Source organism: Lemur catta, chromosome 9 (genome assembly GCF_020740605.2).
Source record: "Lemur catta isolate mLemCat1 chromosome 9, mLemCat1.pri, whole genome shotgun sequence".
NCBI classification, from domain to species: domain Eukaryota; kingdom Metazoa; phylum Chordata; class Mammalia; order Primates; family Lemuridae; genus Lemur; species Lemur catta.
The window spans coordinates 17,137,932-17,157,717 of record NC_059136.1 but is presented as its reverse complement, the minus strand read 5'-3'; the positions used below and the strand labels follow the sequence as shown (position 1 = coordinate 17,157,717).

Here is a 19,786-nt window from a genome sequence, read left to right as displayed (position 1 = left end):
TACAGCCACTCCCCACTGCTGGCATCACTGCCTGAGCTCCGCCTCCTCCCCCCGCAACCTGGTCCATGGAAAAATTGTCTTCTATAAAACTGGTCCCTGGTCCCAAAAAGGTTGGGGACTACTATTTTAAGGCACAGGAGTCATGGGAAAGAAGTCATCAATTAGTTGATTAACTTCATTGAGATACTTAATGCAAGTATCCTTCTATCTGGTGCCCTTTCTTTCATAGATGAAGGGGAAACAAAAAAGAAAAAAAAGGTAAAGGACTTCATGGTGTGTCTAAAAAAGAAAATCTAGTAGTATCTACACCATGTCAATTACCAACAGTATTCTATATAATTCTTATTTAGAATAAGGAACCTATCTAATTGGAGGTATGAAACCTGTTTTACTTAGTTAGAGAACTAAAACCAAAGACTAGTAAATAAAACCTGAAATTTATCAGTCAAAAGATGATCACTTCTCCACATTTTAAAAAAGTAAAAATAAATGTTCAATTGATGTATTAGTATGTTTCAACAATTTAGCCTACTGGCCAAGTTATGCACGTTGCACATCCCTTATCTGAAAAGCTCGGGACCAGAAGTGATTTCAAATTTTGAAATATGTGCATTATGCTTACCAGTTGAACACAACTAACTCGAAAATCCAAAATGCTTCAATGAGCATTTCCATTAAGGGTCATGTTGGTACTCAAAAAGTTTTGGATTTTCAAGCACTTTGGATTTCAAATTCTCAAATTAGGAATACTCAACCTTACTATGTTCCAGAGAAAATTAAGCAATATTTGAAAGAAACTACATGTAACAGGATGAAAAAATATTTATAACTCTCTAATATCAAAGAAAACAATTATAAAAGGTGACAGAGTAAGGTGTGTAAATAAAAAAACAAAACTTTTAATTTAAAAGTCAAGACTTCTTTAAGGAATTTAAGTAGACAAAGTCATGCATCACATAATGTTTTAGTCAATGAGGGACCACATACATGACAGTGGTCCCATAAGATGGTAATACAGTACCTTTTCTATGTTTAGATACACAAATACTTAACACTGTGTTACAACTGCCTATAGTATTCAGTACAGTAACATACTGTACAGGTTTGTAGCCTAGAAGCAATAATCTATAATAAATATAGCCTAGGTGTGTACTAGGTTCTGTTGTCATTGAAATGATGAAATCGCCTAATACCACATTTCTCAGAATGTATCCTCATTGTTAAGTGATGCATGACTGTACATTATAGGCTTTACGTGCATACATAAGAGGACTTAATTGGCACTCTCAAAAAACTGATGATATAAGTGGATTGTATAGGTAAGAGGTTTTGATCCCAAATATAGTCTTAACTCAACACTTGAATTTAAGCTAGAAATTTCTGATTTATTAAATTCAACTTTACTATCATGTATTTGCTGTATCACAAGCCACATCAGAATTTAGTGGAGGTATTCCTCTAAGGAAGAACAAACAATGAATAAAGAAAATATTTAAAATTGTTTCAAAGTTTCAACCTTTTGAAAACACGGCTTTCAAGTTCTTCAGAAGCGACCATTTTCATAGAACTGATATGCTAAATATAAACCGGACTGATTTTCTATTTGTTATAACACATTCCTTAAAAACTTTACACAACAGCTGAGGCCTTAGATGAACTTTGTCAGTTTCATGGAATGAGTGGGTATAAGTAAAACAAAATGTAAATCTTGACAATCTAAATTTTCCGCAATTCAACTTTATCCTATTTGTCGGAGCTTTTACTATAATAGAAGTTTTTCAATATCATACCTGCTTATGATTAATCAATAGCATCATAGTCATTTTTGTAAAAGTTTACCGGACAGAACAAAAAAGCTAAACACACATTGTTCCCCTAAGGGAAAAAGTCCTAAGATGGATGTATTAAAATAACTGTAAATAGTAGGGAAAGTACAATATAACCAAGCAGAGGCTTAGAACATACCCCTGCAAATAAAATACTCTCTAGTTCTGTAGGGACTACAATAATACCTTTTCAGTGACACCCACTCAGTGATCACCAAGTAGCAGTACCACCATCAACTACGGATTCTCTCAGCATCCCCAAATCCTACAGTACAAGTCTTGGCCCAGGGTGGGCTATGAAACCATACTGAGTAACATGCAAAACAAAGCAAACAAGCCCAGCAACACATACATCAAGGTATAAGAAAATCACTGTAATAATTTTCCCTATGCATATATTGTTGTTTAATTTAAAAACAAAACTATTTTTAACATTCTAGACCAGGGATTGTCAAACTTTTTCTGTAAATGACTCCTTTAGCCATATAGTCTCTGTTATAACTTCTCAATTATGCCATTGTAGGATGGGTTTCCAATAAAACTTTATCTACAAAACTAGGCAGCAGACTGGATTTGGCCCTCATGATGTAGTCTGCCAATCCCTGTTCTAGACAACAGTGAGGATACTTTGTTCATCTTATTATAATGAAGAACAAGCTCATGTGTTTTTCTCACAATTCTCTCCATATGTTTGCTAAGAATATCACACAGAGGAACATAAGTAGGTCATGAAAACAATGAAACTCTTTGTAGATTTTGTTCCCTAAAGATAAAGTAGCAACCGAGCTACTATCTTCCTTTCTCTACACTAGTAAGGTCAAAGATGAGTGAATCAAAAGACCAAGAGTTTTAATCCTGGCCCCAATCCCATATCAACTACGTAACCCTGGACTTTATCACACCCTTTCAATTTTAGTTTACTTAACTACAAAGTGAGGAAATCTTCTCAGAAATAGTTAAATATGAGCAGGTATGAAAGCACATTTGGAAATTCTAAGTCATGATACTATTATTACTACTACTACTACTAATCACCATAATAATAATAGCAGCAAACATTATGTGCCAGGTATTGTAATAACTAATTTAATTCTCACAAGTTTATAATGTATGAGCTGTTTACTTTGCTGCAGATGTGGATGCTGAAACACAGAGAGGTTAAGGCTATATAAGTAACCAATGGCAGGGTGGGACTTGAACCCAGGAAGTCTGGCTCCAAAGTCCAAAGAAATCACTATCTTCTATTGCCTCTAACAAAATGAAGATGAAGATTCTATTATTCTCAGTAGATAACTGCATGTACTAAAAATATTCAGAAATCTAGGAAAACAACAGGACAGGGCTGATGTTTACTAAGACAGACTTTTTTTTTACATTTAAGTAAACCTTTTTTCACAGAGACCAAGTCAGTTTTATATTACTTCTTTAAACAATGAAATTTAAATAACATTTGTAAAACAAAGATATTTATACAATCAAAAGTAAATTACAGAAATAAAAGACTCTACGGAGGTCACATAGGTGCTCTTCTAATACTAACATTTTACTCTTGTATCAAAATTGTTTCTCAAAATGCACCCTCTAAATTAAAACTCCACACTTATTCAAATTTTAAAATTAACTTTAGAGGGGATATGAAACTTTTAAGTAGGCAGGAGACTGAATTTTCAGGCATTAAATTCTTACCACAAAAGTCTGGAATGAATTCGATGACTTTCATTCTTCTGCAATTGAAGTGTAATACTATCTTTTCTTTTGTATGCTACACTTTCTAACCAGTAATTCCCAAATCTGGTAGCACACAGAAGAGAAAGATATCAGGAGCTTTAAAAAATAGTACAGCTGACCCTTGAACAACATGGGTTTGAACTGTGTGAGTCCACTTATACAAAGACCTTCTCCCACTATATGCCACCCCTGAGACAGCAAGAACAGCTCCTCCTCTTCCTCCTCCTCTGCCTTCTCAACATGAAATGATGAGGATGAATATCTTTATGATGATCCACTTCCACTTACTAAATAATAAATATATTTTCTCTTCCTTTTGATTTTCTTAACTTTTTCTTTTCTCTAGCTTACTTTATTGTAAGAATACAGTATATTTCACATAATACACACAATACGTGTTAGGCTATTGGTTAGGCTTCCAGTCAAGAGTAGGCTATTAGTAGTTAAGTTTTGTGGGAGGTGAAAGTTATACATGGATTTTTGACTGCATGTGGGGGCTGAAGGGTAGGGTTGGTGCCACTAACTGCTGAGTTGGTTAAGTGTCAACTGTACTCCCTCCCTCCATCTCAGATGAACTGACAGCAGGCCCCAGGATTCTGTATTTTTAAAAACTTTAATATAACTGGTGTTACCCATGAGAATACTTAAGGTTCCTAAGAAAACTAAAACATCCTGATATAACATGAAGACAGTTAATTTAAAACAAAAACAAAAAACTCTTTAACTTTTAAGTCAAAGTTACACCTGCCAAGTGTTTAGGAAATCTCAATAAGAAAAATAGATATCACAAAGAAATTTAGAATGTGCTTACAATCAAAACAAATGGCCACAATTTGGAGATTTTTGATTAATATTTCTTGTCCAAATTACTTGATATAAGCATGGTTTCTAGTTGAGAAATGTGTTAACATTATAGCTGCTCCCATGAATCATCAAAGGTGTTAGTTATATCACTATGCATGTGTTGTGGCAACAACCCTTTTCCTGATAACATCTATGCTGTGTTAGAGAGATTTTTAGAATTAATAAATTAACCTGCAGCAGTTAAAAATAATCATCAGTTAAAAGATAATGAGCCATTTTTTCTTGTGACATACCAAAATATTTCTTTTAAAAATCACTACAACCTTAAAATAAAGACCAGGATTGATATACTTTAGAAATCTAGTTTGAAATTTAGAAATAGTAACTTTAACAAATAATCTGAAAACTACAGTGGACATAATAATAGCAACCACACTCATAGCTGTTACAAGTTATCCTCTTCTCTTTCTAGCCCCCATTTTAATAAAAAGTCAAACACCTTTGCCAGTATACAGTTTTAACAACTGTATCACTATCGGTTTTGACAAACTTAAAAAACAATCTCTCTCCTGTCTGGTTACTTCTTCTCACCATTTACCTCTCCCCTGCCTCCCCTCCCTAAAGCAATGTGCTCCCTGTAGTTCAGTTCTTGGCCTTCTCTTCAAATTGTTTGTCTTGGGAATTTTAGTGACTTCTATGGATTCTGCTAACAACTCTATGCAGGTGAGTCCCAAATCAACATCTCTAATCTTAAATCATCTCTTCAGCTATAGACTCAAATTTACTTTTGCTTTCCAGTTTTACTGAGGTGTAATTGACAAACAAACATTGCATGTATATACAGCATACAAAGTGACATTTTGATATACATACACATTGTGAAATGATGACCGTAAGTAAGCATATCCACCACCTCACACGGTTACCTTCCTTTGTGTGTGTGATCAGAACACTTAAGATCTACTCTCTTAGCAAATTTCAAGTATATAATATGTTAGCATTAACTACGGTCACCACAATGTACATCAGGTCTCCAGAATTTACTCATCTTACTACTGACACTTTGTACCCTTTGTCCGACATCTCCCCATTTACCCTTAACCTTGGTAGTCACCATTCTACTGTTCAACTTTGAGTTCAACTATGAGTTCAACTTTTTAAAAATTCCACATTTAAGTGAGATTACACAGTATTTGTCTTTCTGTGTCTGGCTTATTCCACTTAGCATAATGTTCTTGAGGTTCATTCATATTGTTGCAAATGACAGGATTTCCTTCTTTTCTAAGGATGAATTAAAATTTCATTCATTGTGTGTATATATATATAAAAAACACATTTTCTGTATCCATTCCTCTGTAGATGGATTTCATATCTTGGCTATTGTGACTAATGCTGCAACAAAAGCATGGGATTAGATGTATCTCTGATATAGTGATTTTATTTCCTTGGCTATATACCCAGAAGTGGGACTGCACGATCATGCAGTAAATCTATTTTTAATTTTTGGAAGAACCTCCATATTGTGTTCCATAACGACCACAGCAATTCACATTCCCATCAACAATGTATAAGAGTGCCCTTTTCTCCTGAACTGTCCCTTCAGTCCTGGGTCCACATTTTTAAAGTGCCTCCAGATCTCCATATGGATTACAGTTAACTGTAAGTCAGCTGGTGGCCTACAGAGCCCTAGCAATCTCCAGAAATTTGTATGCAAATTGCTGCATGTATGTACACATGTGCCTCTTTCTACAGAGAAGTATAATTTTCTTCAGATTCTCAAACGTATATGTGACCCCAAAGACAAGATAAACTCAAGTAGGTCACATACCACTAGCATACCAGACTCTGGCATAAATACCAGATAATGTATTTTTAAAAGGGAAAACAAAGTCCAGGTCAATGTGTTCATTAAAGAACTTCTATGACAGTTCACCTTCCCAAGCAACAGATTCCTGAAGCATCTTCTAATTTTCTAATGCAATACTGCAGCTGTGGACCAATTGTTTTTATGCATAACATTTTATGGAAACACAGCATGCCCATTCATTTACATATTGTCTATGGCTGCTTTTGCAGTTAAGTAGTGACAGAGACTATCTGGCCCTTTAAGAAAAAAGTATGACTGCCCTCTGTTATTCTAGATTTAGAAAGTCCAAGTGAGAAAGAAAAACAGACCTAATCAAAAGAAAATCTACCTTCTAATTTTATTTGTAAGTAATTCCAGATACACGTATCAAGCAAATATAACCATTTTATTTTAAACAGGGCGCTATTTACCTGCCATTGCTGGGCTGCTGTGGAGAGTGTCTGGAATGATCAGAAGGCTCTGACCGCTGGTCAGGAGATCGTGACCGGCTGCGGCGGGGAGGCCTGTCGTGTGATCGACCAGAATGATCTGATGCTAGTGACTGAATTTCTGAAATGTCTGTTAAATAAAAGGGTACGATTTATTTTTCCATAAAAGGGTTAAGGTATGCCAACAATAATGGAGATAAGCTAGTAAGTATAATTTCATATAAAATGGCAGATTTAAACATTAATTTTATCAGTCAGTAACCAAGTCAACAGTGGTAAGTTACCTACAAGAAAAATACATATATTTGTGATTTTTAGATTTTCAAGATTATGGCTTGTAGAAAATTATCACTTGACTTAAAGATGTCCAGTCTTCCTAGTACTGTTAACTACTTAGAGCTGCGGTCTCCAACTCCCAGGCTGTGGCCTGTTAGGAACCCAGCTGCGCATCTCCACCGGAGCTCCCCTGCACTCCCTCTCACCCTTCCCCACCCTCCCCCACCCCCATCTGTGGAGAAACTGTCTTCCATGAAATGGGTCCCTGGTGCCAAAAAGGCTGGAGACCGCTGACTTAGAGGGAATCTTCAAACAGAATCATACTTACCATCTCTCTCGGAGGCATTAGCAGAGTGGATACTGTCAGAAAGATCAGGGACGTTCAATAGGGTAGCTCGTTCATCTCTTTGAACTACCATTTTTAACTTGCCTTTAGACCTTTCTATCAATGTCTTTGCATCTGTCAATGACATATTTTCTGTCACGGTACCATTTATCTGCAACAGAAAAGAAACTATAGGTTGAAAGTAAATGACAAAACGAAATACAAATGTTAACTTAGTCTGTTATAAACAGGAACATCCAAAACTACTCTTTGGCTTGCTGAAAGAACCAAAATATTATTCCCTCTACAGTTTTCTAAAAGATCAACCTATTCCACCTTCCTGAAATGAAAAAAATCTTTACTACACTGTTGCTGTCATAAAAATCCAAATTATCATCCCCTTGCCCCTCCCCAAAAGCCTGTCATATTCTATTACTTATAAGCAAACTAACAAAATAAACATTCCAATAACATCTGGAGCAATTATCAAACCCCTGTGTATAATAGTCATCTATCTACAAAGTAGCTCCTGCTGGTGAATAATATACATCTATAGCAATTAATTCTCTTGGGATGACTCCATACTAACTAAAGTATCTGTGTTGATACGTAATAATGCACAAGGGCAATTTACATTCTTCTCCCCTACTGATTTTTTATTTATTTATTTTTGAGACATGGTTTCACTCTGCTGTCCAGAGTGAAGTGCAGTGGCACGATCACAGCTCACTGCAACCTCAAACTTCCTGGCTCAAGCGATCCTCTGGCTCAGCCTCCCAAATAGCTGGAACCACAGGCGTGAATCACCACACCTGGCTTTTTTTTTTTAAATACTGACAGGGTCTTGTTATGTTGCTCAGGCTGGTCTTGAACTCCTGGGCTCAAGTGATTCTCTTGCCTCGGCCTCCCAAGGTGCTGAGATTACAGGTGTGAGCTATTGCACTTGGCCCTGGTTTTTAATTCTCTGGGAAAATAGCTTCAAACAAGAGCAGAGGCTATATGGTGACTCTAAAACTTGCATTTCAGTTCATTAAAATGTAAGAATATGACTATACCTTCAATACAACATCACCTTCTTGAATATTGCCGTCTCTTGCTGCCAAACTATCTTGTGAAATTTCCTTCACAAATATATGGCTGGCCAATCGAAGACCATATTCTGAAATAATATATTTAAGTGTCTTTAGTGTAAAATCCTGAGACATTTGTATAGAGTTTAATAATCACTGCATAAAGAGAGTTTTTAAGTATAATCAATAACAAGGAATTATTCTTGGCCACCCTGCAAATAAGACATTCCCTCTAATTAGCAAAAAACCTGCAATGTCAACATGAAAGCAGAGTGAAAGTGTGTGGTTCAAATAAAAGACTGACATACTGTGTTCCCATTTTACTGAAAGGGAGAAAAACCCTATAGAGAACATCGTTTATTTCTGACCATATGCTGATATACCAGCTTCCCAGAACATTAAAGAAATATAATTCTAAGTGGTAAATGGTATGAGGCTTAAACAAACTTTGGAAAGGTAGACAATTTTACTGATGACTGCTATCAAGCATTTATTTTTGTTTTCCCCAGCTCCTAGAGCAAAAATATTTGTGCTCCTACACACCTCTGACACTGGAGAGACATGCTCAGAGTGTTAGCATACATTGTGTACAATAGTAGCTCAAAGGCTTACGACCAGCCAGGCAGATGTGAGCAAAAGTTACAACGTCAGTCCTTTCCTTTATACACCCAACAAAGTATCCAAGAGGGAGGCCACATTAATTGTATCTGCAGCTGAGGGAACAAAGTTGAGGAAGTTACTAGGAGAGTCCAGAGAACTGCCCAGGTTCTTGCGATAGCTATGGAAAACTATTTTTTAAAAAACAGGACCAGTAGCTACAACTATCAGTATAATGTTAATATAAAAAGTACTGCCCCTGGTTCTGTTAGGAAAGAGTCTTACTGCATTAAAAACAAAAACAAAACAAAAAAACAAGATGGAAAACAGAAAATTGTTTTTAATGTAAGGTAAGTTAGCAAACTTGTCACTCAAGCATCTAAAAGTTCCATCACAGTTACAGTTTAACTTAAGGCAAATATATAGAGTGCTCACAAGAAGGAACAGAATCAGAATTAAAAAAAAGAAAATGATTTTTTAAGAGATCTAGGCAAGGAACTAGGCAGTCAACTGTGTGCTTTGTAAATGGTCATTATATTATAAAGGAATACAGTATTGGTTAAAAAAACTTTCTTTTTCAAGATTAAAAACTTATAAATGATCATTACAGAGATGACCACAAAATATTCCTTATATTGGATAGATAACAACTATGTGCCAGGCGCTATGGATAAAGTAGCAAATGAGAGACAGTTCCCTACACTCTGGCAACTTACACAATTGTGGAGAAAAAGATGTTACCACGGCAATTCTAGTGCAACAAAGAGTTCAGATAGCAGAAATACAAGGCCTTCCATTCCGGAGGGGTGGGGGGAGTCACAAAAGGCCTCCCTGAGGAAGAAATATTAAAGCCAAAACTTTACGTACGAAATACTGAAACTAAACCTGAAGAGTGTAATTATGTGAGAATGAGTATGAGGGGTGGGTGTTGACAGAACTGAATCAAAACAAATGCACCTGGGCCGGGCGCGGTGGCTCACGCCTGTAATCCTAGCACTCTGGGAGGCCAAGGCGGGTGGATCGCTGGAGGTCAGGAGTTCGAGACCAGCCTGAGCGAGACCCCGTCTCTACTAAAAAATAGAAAGAAATTATCTGGCCAACTAAAATATATATAGAAAAAATTAGCCGGGCATGGTGGCGCATGCCTGTAGTCCCAGCTACCCAAGAGGCTGAGGCAGTAGGATCGCTTGAGCCCAGGAGTTTGAGGTTGCTGTGAGCTAGGCTGACGCCACGGCACTCACTCTAGCCTGGGCAACAGAGCAAGACTCTGTCTCAAAAAAAAAAAAAAAAAAAAAAACAAATGCACCCAAATGTATGAAGGAAAAAACCTGGCAGGTCTGATAAAGTCGTAAGTCTAGTGCAGCTGAGACTAAGAAGTAATGAAGAGAGGGGCTGAAGAATAAGACAGAAGCATCACAGAGGATCCAGAGACCAGGTATGAGACCAAATGTGTCCACTTAAGAGATGATGGTGGCTTGGAAAAGGGTGGAGGCAGTGGAGAAAGACAGAGTGGGATGGATAAGAGTACTGTTTAGACAGTGAGGACATACACTGTGCACAGAAAAAAGAGATGTCAAGTATAACCATCATGTCATCAGGAATGGCTTGAGAAATTGGATTGATAGGAATATATTCAAATCAGATACTTCATAAGAAACACGACAAAAAATTTTAAGAGTGAGATGTGTTTCATTTGAGATGTGTTAAGTTTGAGGGACTCACAGAGACTATCTAAGTGAATAGGCCTGTCAGGTGGACCACAAGAATGTACAGATTTGGGTGGAGAAGTAAGTTTTGCCATCATCAGCACTGACCTGAGGCAAGGGGAGTAGATGAGATTGCCTAAAGAAATTACGTTAAGTGGAAAAGAGATTCTAGGATAGAAACCTATAGTACATTAAACGGTAGGATGAGAAGAATAAGCCTGCAAAGGATACGGAAAAAGGGGTGCAAGAATGCCCCAGAAGGATGCAATATTACCAAAAGAATATATTATTTCAAAAATAGGCTGGGCCTAGGGGCTCACACCTGTAATCTCTGCACTTTGAGAAGCCAAGGCAGGAGGATTGCTTGAGGCCAGGAGTTCGAGACCAGCCTAGGTAACACAGTGAGACCCCATCGCCACAAAAAAAAAAAAAAAAAAAAAAAAAATTAGCCAGGTCTGATGGCACACACCTGCAGTCCTAGCTACTCAGGAGGCTGAGGTGGGAGGATTGCTTGAGCCCACGAATTCTAGATTACAGTGAGCTATGATTGCACCACTGCACTCCAGCCTGGTTGACAGAGCAAGATAGTGTCTCTAAAAAATTAAATAATTAAAAAAGAAAATAATAGGGAGGGGTTAACTATGGGAAATGGCACTGAAAAACCAAGTAAGATAAAGACTGAAGTTTCTACTGAATTTAGTGTGAACGATTTTGGGGGGAAGGGAGAATAGAGACCAGATTAGAGAAGGCTGAGGAAAAAGTTAAGAAAAGAAGTAAAACCAGCAGTGTAGACAGTTTTCCTGGAAGTCCACTACAGAGTGGGGTAGAGAGCAGTAACTAGGAAGAGGTATGTCAAGTGGTAAAGCAGATCAAAGTAAGCCTTCATAATATTCTCACTGTAACCCTTTTTATCGAAAATGATCAGATATACACGTACACAGAAAGAGGAAGCCACAGTCAGATCCATTTTTTTTTTTTATCAAATTTGATGAGGTGTGAGGGAAAGCAGCTAAGCTTCCATTGCAAAAATTTTAAAGAAATCCTGCATTATAGAGGAAAACCCTGTAAGGGGTTCCCATTCCTTTAATCCCTCCATTTTAAAAAAGTCTACCAAAAAAAAAAGTCCCAAGATATCTCTCCATGGTTAGACTAGTACAGCTAAGAAAAACACTGAATTTCAATTTGGTGATGGTGTGACATTTCTTGTTAGCATAATTTGTATTTGACTGTTCTCATCACAACAACAAATCCAAAATCCAACTACTGGACAATTTAATTGAACTGCTACCTGCACCAACAAAAGGATTCAAGAAGAGAAAATGAACAATCCCTGAAGCTTGCCATACAGGATCTGATTTACAGCAACAGAACACAAACACAACAAAGCAAAGATATGAAGAGATAGCAATTGTACTTGTCATTAAAATTAGTCTAGCAAGGAAGGAGTTGGTAAAGAATACCTTCATTTTTCCGGGATTTCACCAGTGTGACTTTGGTGGGTTTGGCAGGCTGACTGGAGGCCAATGACCGCCTATCTGATCGTGGAGACAAGCTCCTTTCTCTACTTGCACTTCTATCCCTTGCCCAGTTCTTATCACTCCTTCTGTTAACCACACCACCACGGCTACTTCTTGGATCATGTACTTCCTCATCATAACTATCTTCTTCATTATCAGATGCTGGTTCAGGATCAGGACGAGTTACTGGTATCTGAACTTTCTTCTTCCTTCTAATGGTCTGCAAATAAAAAAGATTATAAAATAAACAGATTAATTTTCATATATCTACTTTCAGTTCCTAAGAGAAAGGAACATTTCTCTTGTCCCATATTAATAAATTTAAATATGAATCAGAGATACATAATACACAATTATAACACATTACTAAGGAATATACTTTCATAATGGCTGTGGTTTTCACTGTCTTGATAAACAGATCTGGTTAAGAGTCATGTTAGGAATAATGGGCCTAATAAAGCCTTTATATACTTCATGCATAAAGATCTTCCAGGTGTAATAATCCTACACTTACAGAGAAACTAACAATTGCTGGTGGTTTGAATAAAGAATGGGCACTGTACTCTAATGCCATCTATACTGCTACCAAAATCATAGCAAATTTGCAAGTCCAGCTTGATTCCTTAAAAATTTTAGAATGCATCAGTATCAAGGCCCACATCTGCCCTGTCAGACCTCTAAGAGATAAATTCATTGGATCTTCACACTAACATTCAACTTACTATGCTGGAGCTAATTAACTCAGTTATACTTCACCAACACACACTGCTTTCAGTCTCTGTATCTCTCCAATTTGTAACTTCTGAACTAGATGCACATTTTTTTCCTCTGGCATTCTTTTCTCAGTGACTCTGGCAACTGTTTCCCTTGTCCACTTATTTTCTTCCTTCTCTGGAAGTTCAGGATCTACATGCATTACCTTCTAATTCAGGGATCGATAATCCCTGGACTGCATTTTGTTTTCCCATATTGGCATATACGCAACCTCATCAGAAATCTGAAAGATATTCTTGGGTAACACTCCTTGTCTTATACTTCTAACATCTTAATCTACTTCAACTTTTCACTATACATCTTATTTGCAATTCCTCCATCGTCTCCTATCCTCTCAGTTTCATCAATGCCCTCCTGGTTTCAATTGCTTTTCTCCAAAGTTTGCGTGAGATGTCATACTGCCACATTTAAATGACTTTTTCTTGACCCTCAGTCATCTGCCATGACAAATTCCAGTCCTGTATCACCTTCACTTCCACACTTTGCTGTTTAGGTCCCCTACAAACTGATTTTATTTGACAGAATTCTTGGTCTTGTTCAGTAATTCTTTTATCTATGTCTCATGCCTCTCTACAGAATTTTCTAACATAGGCATTCTAAGACTGTTCTCCAAGATCCCAATCACCCAGTCTGTTTTATGGAGATTAGTAATACTTCATTATGCCTCTGCTCCTAATTTTTTATCCCATTTATTTGGTCTACCTTCCTTCTGGTCTCAAAGACCAAGTTGATCCTCTTCCTGTATGAATGAAACTCTTATCTGAGCTCTCATTCTCATTCCTACCCACCTCCAAGACCTTTTTTCACCAATTACCATCACCTCCAAGTTACCTGTAACTTTAATCTCTCCTTATTTACCTCAAATCTGTCCCTGCCTAATACTCTCCCACTTAATCTTCTATTTTTCTGTCTTGATACTCACCTCCATGTTATCATCCTATCTCTTCTCTTTGTGGCGAATTTTTTCAAAGGGCTGCTCTACACTTACTACTGCTGCTTCCTACTACTACCAACAGTGATCACAGAGGGCTTTTCTGAGGAAACAACATTGAAGCTGGAAGTTGAGAAGCAGCAGAGGCCAGCATGTGGGAAAGGAGGACAGGTAATGTCCTGTTACAAACAGAGAAAAGTAAGGCCGCCTCTGCCCTCTCAGGGCACCACCACAACTGAGGTCCTTATCAAGCAACATTTACTGTAAAGCATTCCTAACTGCCTCCCTGCTTTTACATCTCACTTCTACTTCAATCTCCAATATTTTATACTGGAAGCAATACTTTGTATTAGTATTATTAGAGATAAGCCATATAGCAAGGCAATCTACAAAGGGCTAGAAGGCTAGGGCTAGTAACTGTTGGGTGCACAGTCTCAGGGAACACCCTTTCCAGCTCTCCCCACAGCTCCCAGAGGTCAAAACTCAATGCAGGCCTCCCCTCACTTCATCCTTTCTATTGGGTCCAACTATGTTCTGACTGTCTGCTGGAAGGTAGAAAGGTTCTGAATGGAGAAAGCAGGACAGAACACCCAACCACCCAGCCTCTTCCTTCTGCCTTGTACACCTGAGCTAAGGCTTCAAGAGGTGACTTCATCAGTCCGTTCAGAGGCTAGGTAGGAAAAAAACAGGGGAGGAGCAAGGTGGGTAAAGTGGCTATGTGCTTCTTCCTAAGTGTGAATATCATTTTAAATAAGACTTTTACATTAAATCTATTCTGTGCCACAAGTGCCAAGCTTTAACTGTGATTTGAGGCCAGTTATCAAGAGGTAACTGAACTTTACCTAAAAAAGAAAAACCAGACTTCTCAGTCTACTCAAAAATAAGACATAAAGATTCTAGCTATATAGTAAAATAGTAACATTAAATGCACTCTGAACATCTCTATCAAAAAAAAAAGAAAAAAAACAACGGGACTTTTTCTCTGCTCCCATTATCACAATAACAAGGAAAGTAGCTGTTGATGTGTGTGTTCAAGAGACAATACAAAACTTGCCCAGTAAACAAATCTTGTACCAGAAAATAAGGCCATATATTTGAAACTGACTACATGCCAAGATCCAATCTAACTTGAGTATAGTCAGTCATGTGTCACTTAACAGTGAAGATACATTCTAAGAAGTGTATCACTAAGCTATTTTATCTTTGTGTGAACATCACAGAGTGTACTTACACAAACCTTGATACATAGTCTACTACATACCTAGGCTATATATTAGGTTATTAAGTATGAAATGTCTGATTTCCTTAAGTGCTAAGTTTGACAGTTGATATCTTTGACACTTCTTGTTTTATTTCTGTTGTGAAGGTACATCCTCTCATTCTTTCAAACACATGATTTGGCTTGTGATTATCTTTCAAAAAAAATTTTAGAGCAATTTTTGTGAGACCATGGGTAAGGCAAAAATTCAAATTATTTTCAAATATGAGTTCCATTGTGGAACCAATGCAGCACAGATAGCTCAAAATATCATCAAAGTGTTTGGGAAGGATATGGCTAATGAACACACAGTACATCAATGGTTTGAGAAGTTCCATTCTGGTCATTTTAATCTTGAAAATGAGCCACATGGGCAACCTGAGACCAGGTGGATAATGACGAGCTGCCAGCTGTAGTGGAAGCGAATCCACTATTCCAACAATATTGGACCATTTGAAACAAATCAACAAGGCAAGGTAAAAAAGTTAGATAGATAGGTACACTACATGAATTAAAAGAGCATCAGAAGAGAAATCGTCTTGACACTTGCCTTTCTTTGCTGTCGCGACATAAAGGTGAACTATTTCTACACTGTATTGTTATGTGTAATGAAAAATAGACTGTTTTTGACAATCATAAGCATTCAGCACAATGGTTAGGTAAAGATAAAGTGCCGAAACACAGCCCAAATCCCAATACTCATTAAAAAAAGCTAATGGTGCCTGTTTGGTGGTGCAGCACCGTTATATTATCCGCTACAGCCTCATGAAACCTGGCCAATCGATTACAGAAGATGTCTACTGCAACCAACTGGATAAAATCATAAGGATGCTTGCTATTAAGCAGCCAAGAATGGTCAAGAGATACTCTTGAAAGACAATGGTGGACCAGGTGTCGCACAAATAATGCTGCTCAAACCACAGAGGCTGAACTTGGAAACTCTGTCATCCACCGTATTCACCAGACCTTGCACCAACTGACCATCACTTCTTCCAGGCTTTGGACCACATCTTGCAAGGGAAAATATTCAGTTCTCAACAAGCAGTGGAAAACACCTTTTGCAATTTCATCGCCACTCGGTCTCCAGGCTCCTTTGATGACGGCATAAATGAGCTACCATTAAGACGGCAAAACTGTGTTGACAGTTTAGGCACATACTTTGATTAATGGTACTGCTTCTTGTTTGAGATATAATAAACTACACTTTTGATTCAAAACTGGACATTTCATATTTAATGACCTAATAGTATAGCCTATTGCTCCTAGGCTACAAACCTGTACAGCATGTTACTGTGCTAAATATACTGTAGGCAACTGTAACACAATGGTAAGTATTTGTCTCTCTAAATATATCTAACCATGGAAAATGTACACAAAAAATATGGTATTTTGATCTTACGGAACCACTGTTGTATATGTGATCTCTTCTTGATGGAAACATTGTTATGCAAGATATGACTATACTTAAAAGAGAAGGAAACATTAAGTCATAAAGAGGTAACCATGTGACTACTCCCTTTCCTTTTTCAACTGTAAAAACCCTGGTATCCTAACTTTGAGAAAATAAACACGTTGGTGACAAAACACAACACTACTAGAAGAAACATTCTTAGGTGTAAACAACTAACTTTGAAAATACCATTTCAGTTTTCATTTTCTTAAATGGGAAGATTGAATTCAAATACCAGAAACACAACAATAAAGTTGGTACTTCACTAAATTAAAGATAAAAGATACTTACAATTTTTGCATTTTTCCCACTTTTCCTTAGTTGCTGAACAGCAAAAGCATGTTCAACATTATCCATGGAAACTCCATTAACCATAGCAACTCGATCATTTTCCCTAGGGGGAAAAAGTCACCAAAATAACATGTTACAGAAAAACATATGAAAAGTTTATAAAGAGCTTTCAAAATGGGTACTTCTAAAAAATTCTATGGGCTAATTAATCTATTTCTTTTCAGATTAATGTCAAAATAATGTCAAACGATTTACTTTCAGATCTAGCAAGTAACTAAACACAGGTCCTTAATTTTTTTTTAACCACTAATACAATGTTTTCCCAAAGACTGAACAGGTACCACAATACACAAAATGATTTTTGGTGGTACAATTACAGGACATTAAATGATACTAAGTCATATAACTGGAAAAAGTTATTTCCTTTTAAAAAAGTAAAGTCTGTCTCCTTTTAATTTTCTTTCAATCCTTCTGATTATAATCTTTTTTTTTTTTTGGCTAGTATATGTTTTGCTTCTTTTTATCTTGCTAGTCTCCTGACCAAACAAAAAGGGCAAGACTTGGGGTGAGAGGCTCCTGAAGGCTAGATTCTACCTAAAACTGGGTTACAAATTTTCTTTTTCACTGTTTTTATTTTTAAAGTTACCTTCTATTTAAAGTAAGTGATACTAGCTTTCCACTTATGATAGAGACAGAGCTTCCTTCTTAAGTAAATAAGGGTCTGTTACTTTAAGAAAAAATATAAACTAAACCATGGCACAGGTGGTGTGTGAATACAGCAAAATCACCAAGGCAGTATGCTAGTGACTGAGGACAGAAACAGTGCTTGTCACACAGGCACTCAAAATAAGCAGCATACTTACTGTAGCTGTCCTTCAGCTGGTCCTCCTTTCAGCACATCTGAAATCACTATTGAGGTTTCTCCACTCTGAAAATGAGGATTATCTCTTCCACCAGATATTGCAATTCCAAATCCAAATCCAGGTGCCTAAAGTAATAATTACAGTAAAATGTTGCTATTGAGGACAATAATAATTGTTCATTATATCACACTCTATACCCTAGAAAAGTTAAAATATAAAAATTATAATTTTAATTTATTTGTGATCCACAATCACTTCCTTGTATGGTCACATATAAGAATTACCTAACTTGTACAAGAATGCATACTCTAATGAATTAAGTATTGGACAAAACCAAATACTTAAAAATCCCAATTACATCATTGCTCTTTGAGAACTAAAACATTTAAAAATTCTAAAATTATGTCTGATTATCAGAAGGGCCCTGAAGGGATTGGTAGTGCCCAGTGTGATCACTGCAAACGCTGGCAACTGATTTAGAAAACAGACTTAACTAGCGTATATACCATTTGCCATTTTACATAATAAACTATCAAGAGCTTTAAAAAGCAAACATTATTTATTAGTTATTTCAACTTCCTTCAATTGTTCTAAAAATCTTTGTAGACGTAATACAAAATCAAATCTTGTACACTGTACCACTGTATATAATAGAAGGTGTACATTAGTCATACTTAACATTTTAAAATTACTTATATTTTTAACTAAAGTAAATTGTAACAAGCTATCTACTTCTAAAAGACCTAAGAATCTTTACCACAATGACTATGGACAGGCTAATATAGAAAAAATTCAAAATATTACCAACTTACTGAAATAATTACTGAATCTCAAAGAAATTCACACCATTCCCTAAAACGGCAATGAAGTACTCAAGAGTATATCATAAACTTTCTTAGGGCTCCAGAATCAGAATCACTAAACCAGAACAGTGTGTTTTCGTATAAAATTGTACAATCCAAACCGCCTGAGGACTCAAAGTACACAAAGAAAATCCAGGTTCACACACACATGTATGGTAGTCGAAAAAGAGAGGAGTTACTTTAGTATCCTTTTTAGGTAATTACGGATATTCATGTTTGGTTTTATACCAAAAACTTGATAAATGATAGTTTCTTAAAGGATAGTTGCAATGTGCAATCTGAAACCATATCAATGAACTGTTTGTGCTGTTACATGAATATCTATTGGCCTATTTTGCACTCTGATTGGGTATTTAATCCATGAATGATTTGTAATATCATGCCTTGGTCTTTTGGAAAATACTGGTTCCCTAAATTAGGCAAATCTTTCAAATGATGACACATTTCACCATACAATATTTTTTAAAAATCATGTGTTAATATCACCATCAATCTCATCGGAAAAGTCCTTAAAGTACTGAAAAGGTGTTGAGCTCATGGTGGCAGGTAAAAGTTTTCAAAGTTTTAATTTTTGTTTTAAAATTCAATTTTCAGGCTGAGCATGGAGGCTCATGCCTATAATCCCTGTACTTTCGGAGACTAAGGCAAGAGGATCACTTGAGCCCAGAAGTTTAAGACCAGCCTGGAAACACAGCAAGACCACATCTACATAAAAAAATTTTTTTTTAAATTAGCCATGGTGGCATGCACCCGTAGTCCCAGCTACTTGGGAGGCTGAGGCAGAAGGATCACTTGAGCCCAGGAGTTCAAGGCTTCAGTGAGTTACGATCACACCACTGCATTCCAGTTCAACTGACAGAGCGAGATTCTATGTCTCAAAAACAAAAACAAATTCTGTTTTCATTGTTGGCACAACAAATACTATCCAGAATTGTTTTCCTTGAAACAATAGGTATTCATTAATTTTGGAGAAAAATGTTTGTCAAATATTTAAGTTTAGATAACCATATATTCCTTCAAGTAAAAATGGTGTCTGTCCTCCCCATCCTCCACCACACAAATACACAGCAGGTTGAGTTTGCAATTCAAGTACTTCATTATAAGGCAGAAGCACTTTATGCACACTTCCCATTTCTACACACAGACTACTGAAAATAAGTGTACACAAGAGTTGAAAATAGTAAAACTAATAATTTTCACTACTTCGGGTCA

At 36.7% G+C, this 19,786-nt stretch overlaps 1 protein-coding gene across 5 annotated transcripts in view; it reads right to left on the bottom strand.

Moving 5' to 3' along the window:
* TJP1 (tight junction protein 1) overlaps nt 1–19,786 on the bottom strand; it is a 96,067-nt gene that overhangs the window by 43,273 nt on the left and 33,008 nt on the right. For all 5 annotated transcript variants that reach the window (XM_045561524.1, XM_045561525.1, XM_045561526.1 and 2 more), the window contains exons 3-8: nt 17,712–17,836; nt 16,849–16,951; nt 12,088–12,364; nt 8,310–8,413; nt 7,258–7,426; nt 6,636–6,783 (exon numbers count right to left, since the gene is read on the bottom strand). In XM_045561524.1, coding sequence (XP_045417480.1) covers nt 6,636–6,783; nt 7,258–7,426; nt 8,310–8,413; nt 12,088–12,364; nt 16,849–16,951; nt 17,712–17,836 — 926 coding nt within the window. The remainder of the gene's footprint in view (nt 1–6,635; nt 6,784–7,257; nt 7,427–8,309; nt 8,414–12,087; nt 12,365–16,848; nt 16,952–17,711; nt 17,837–19,786) is intronic.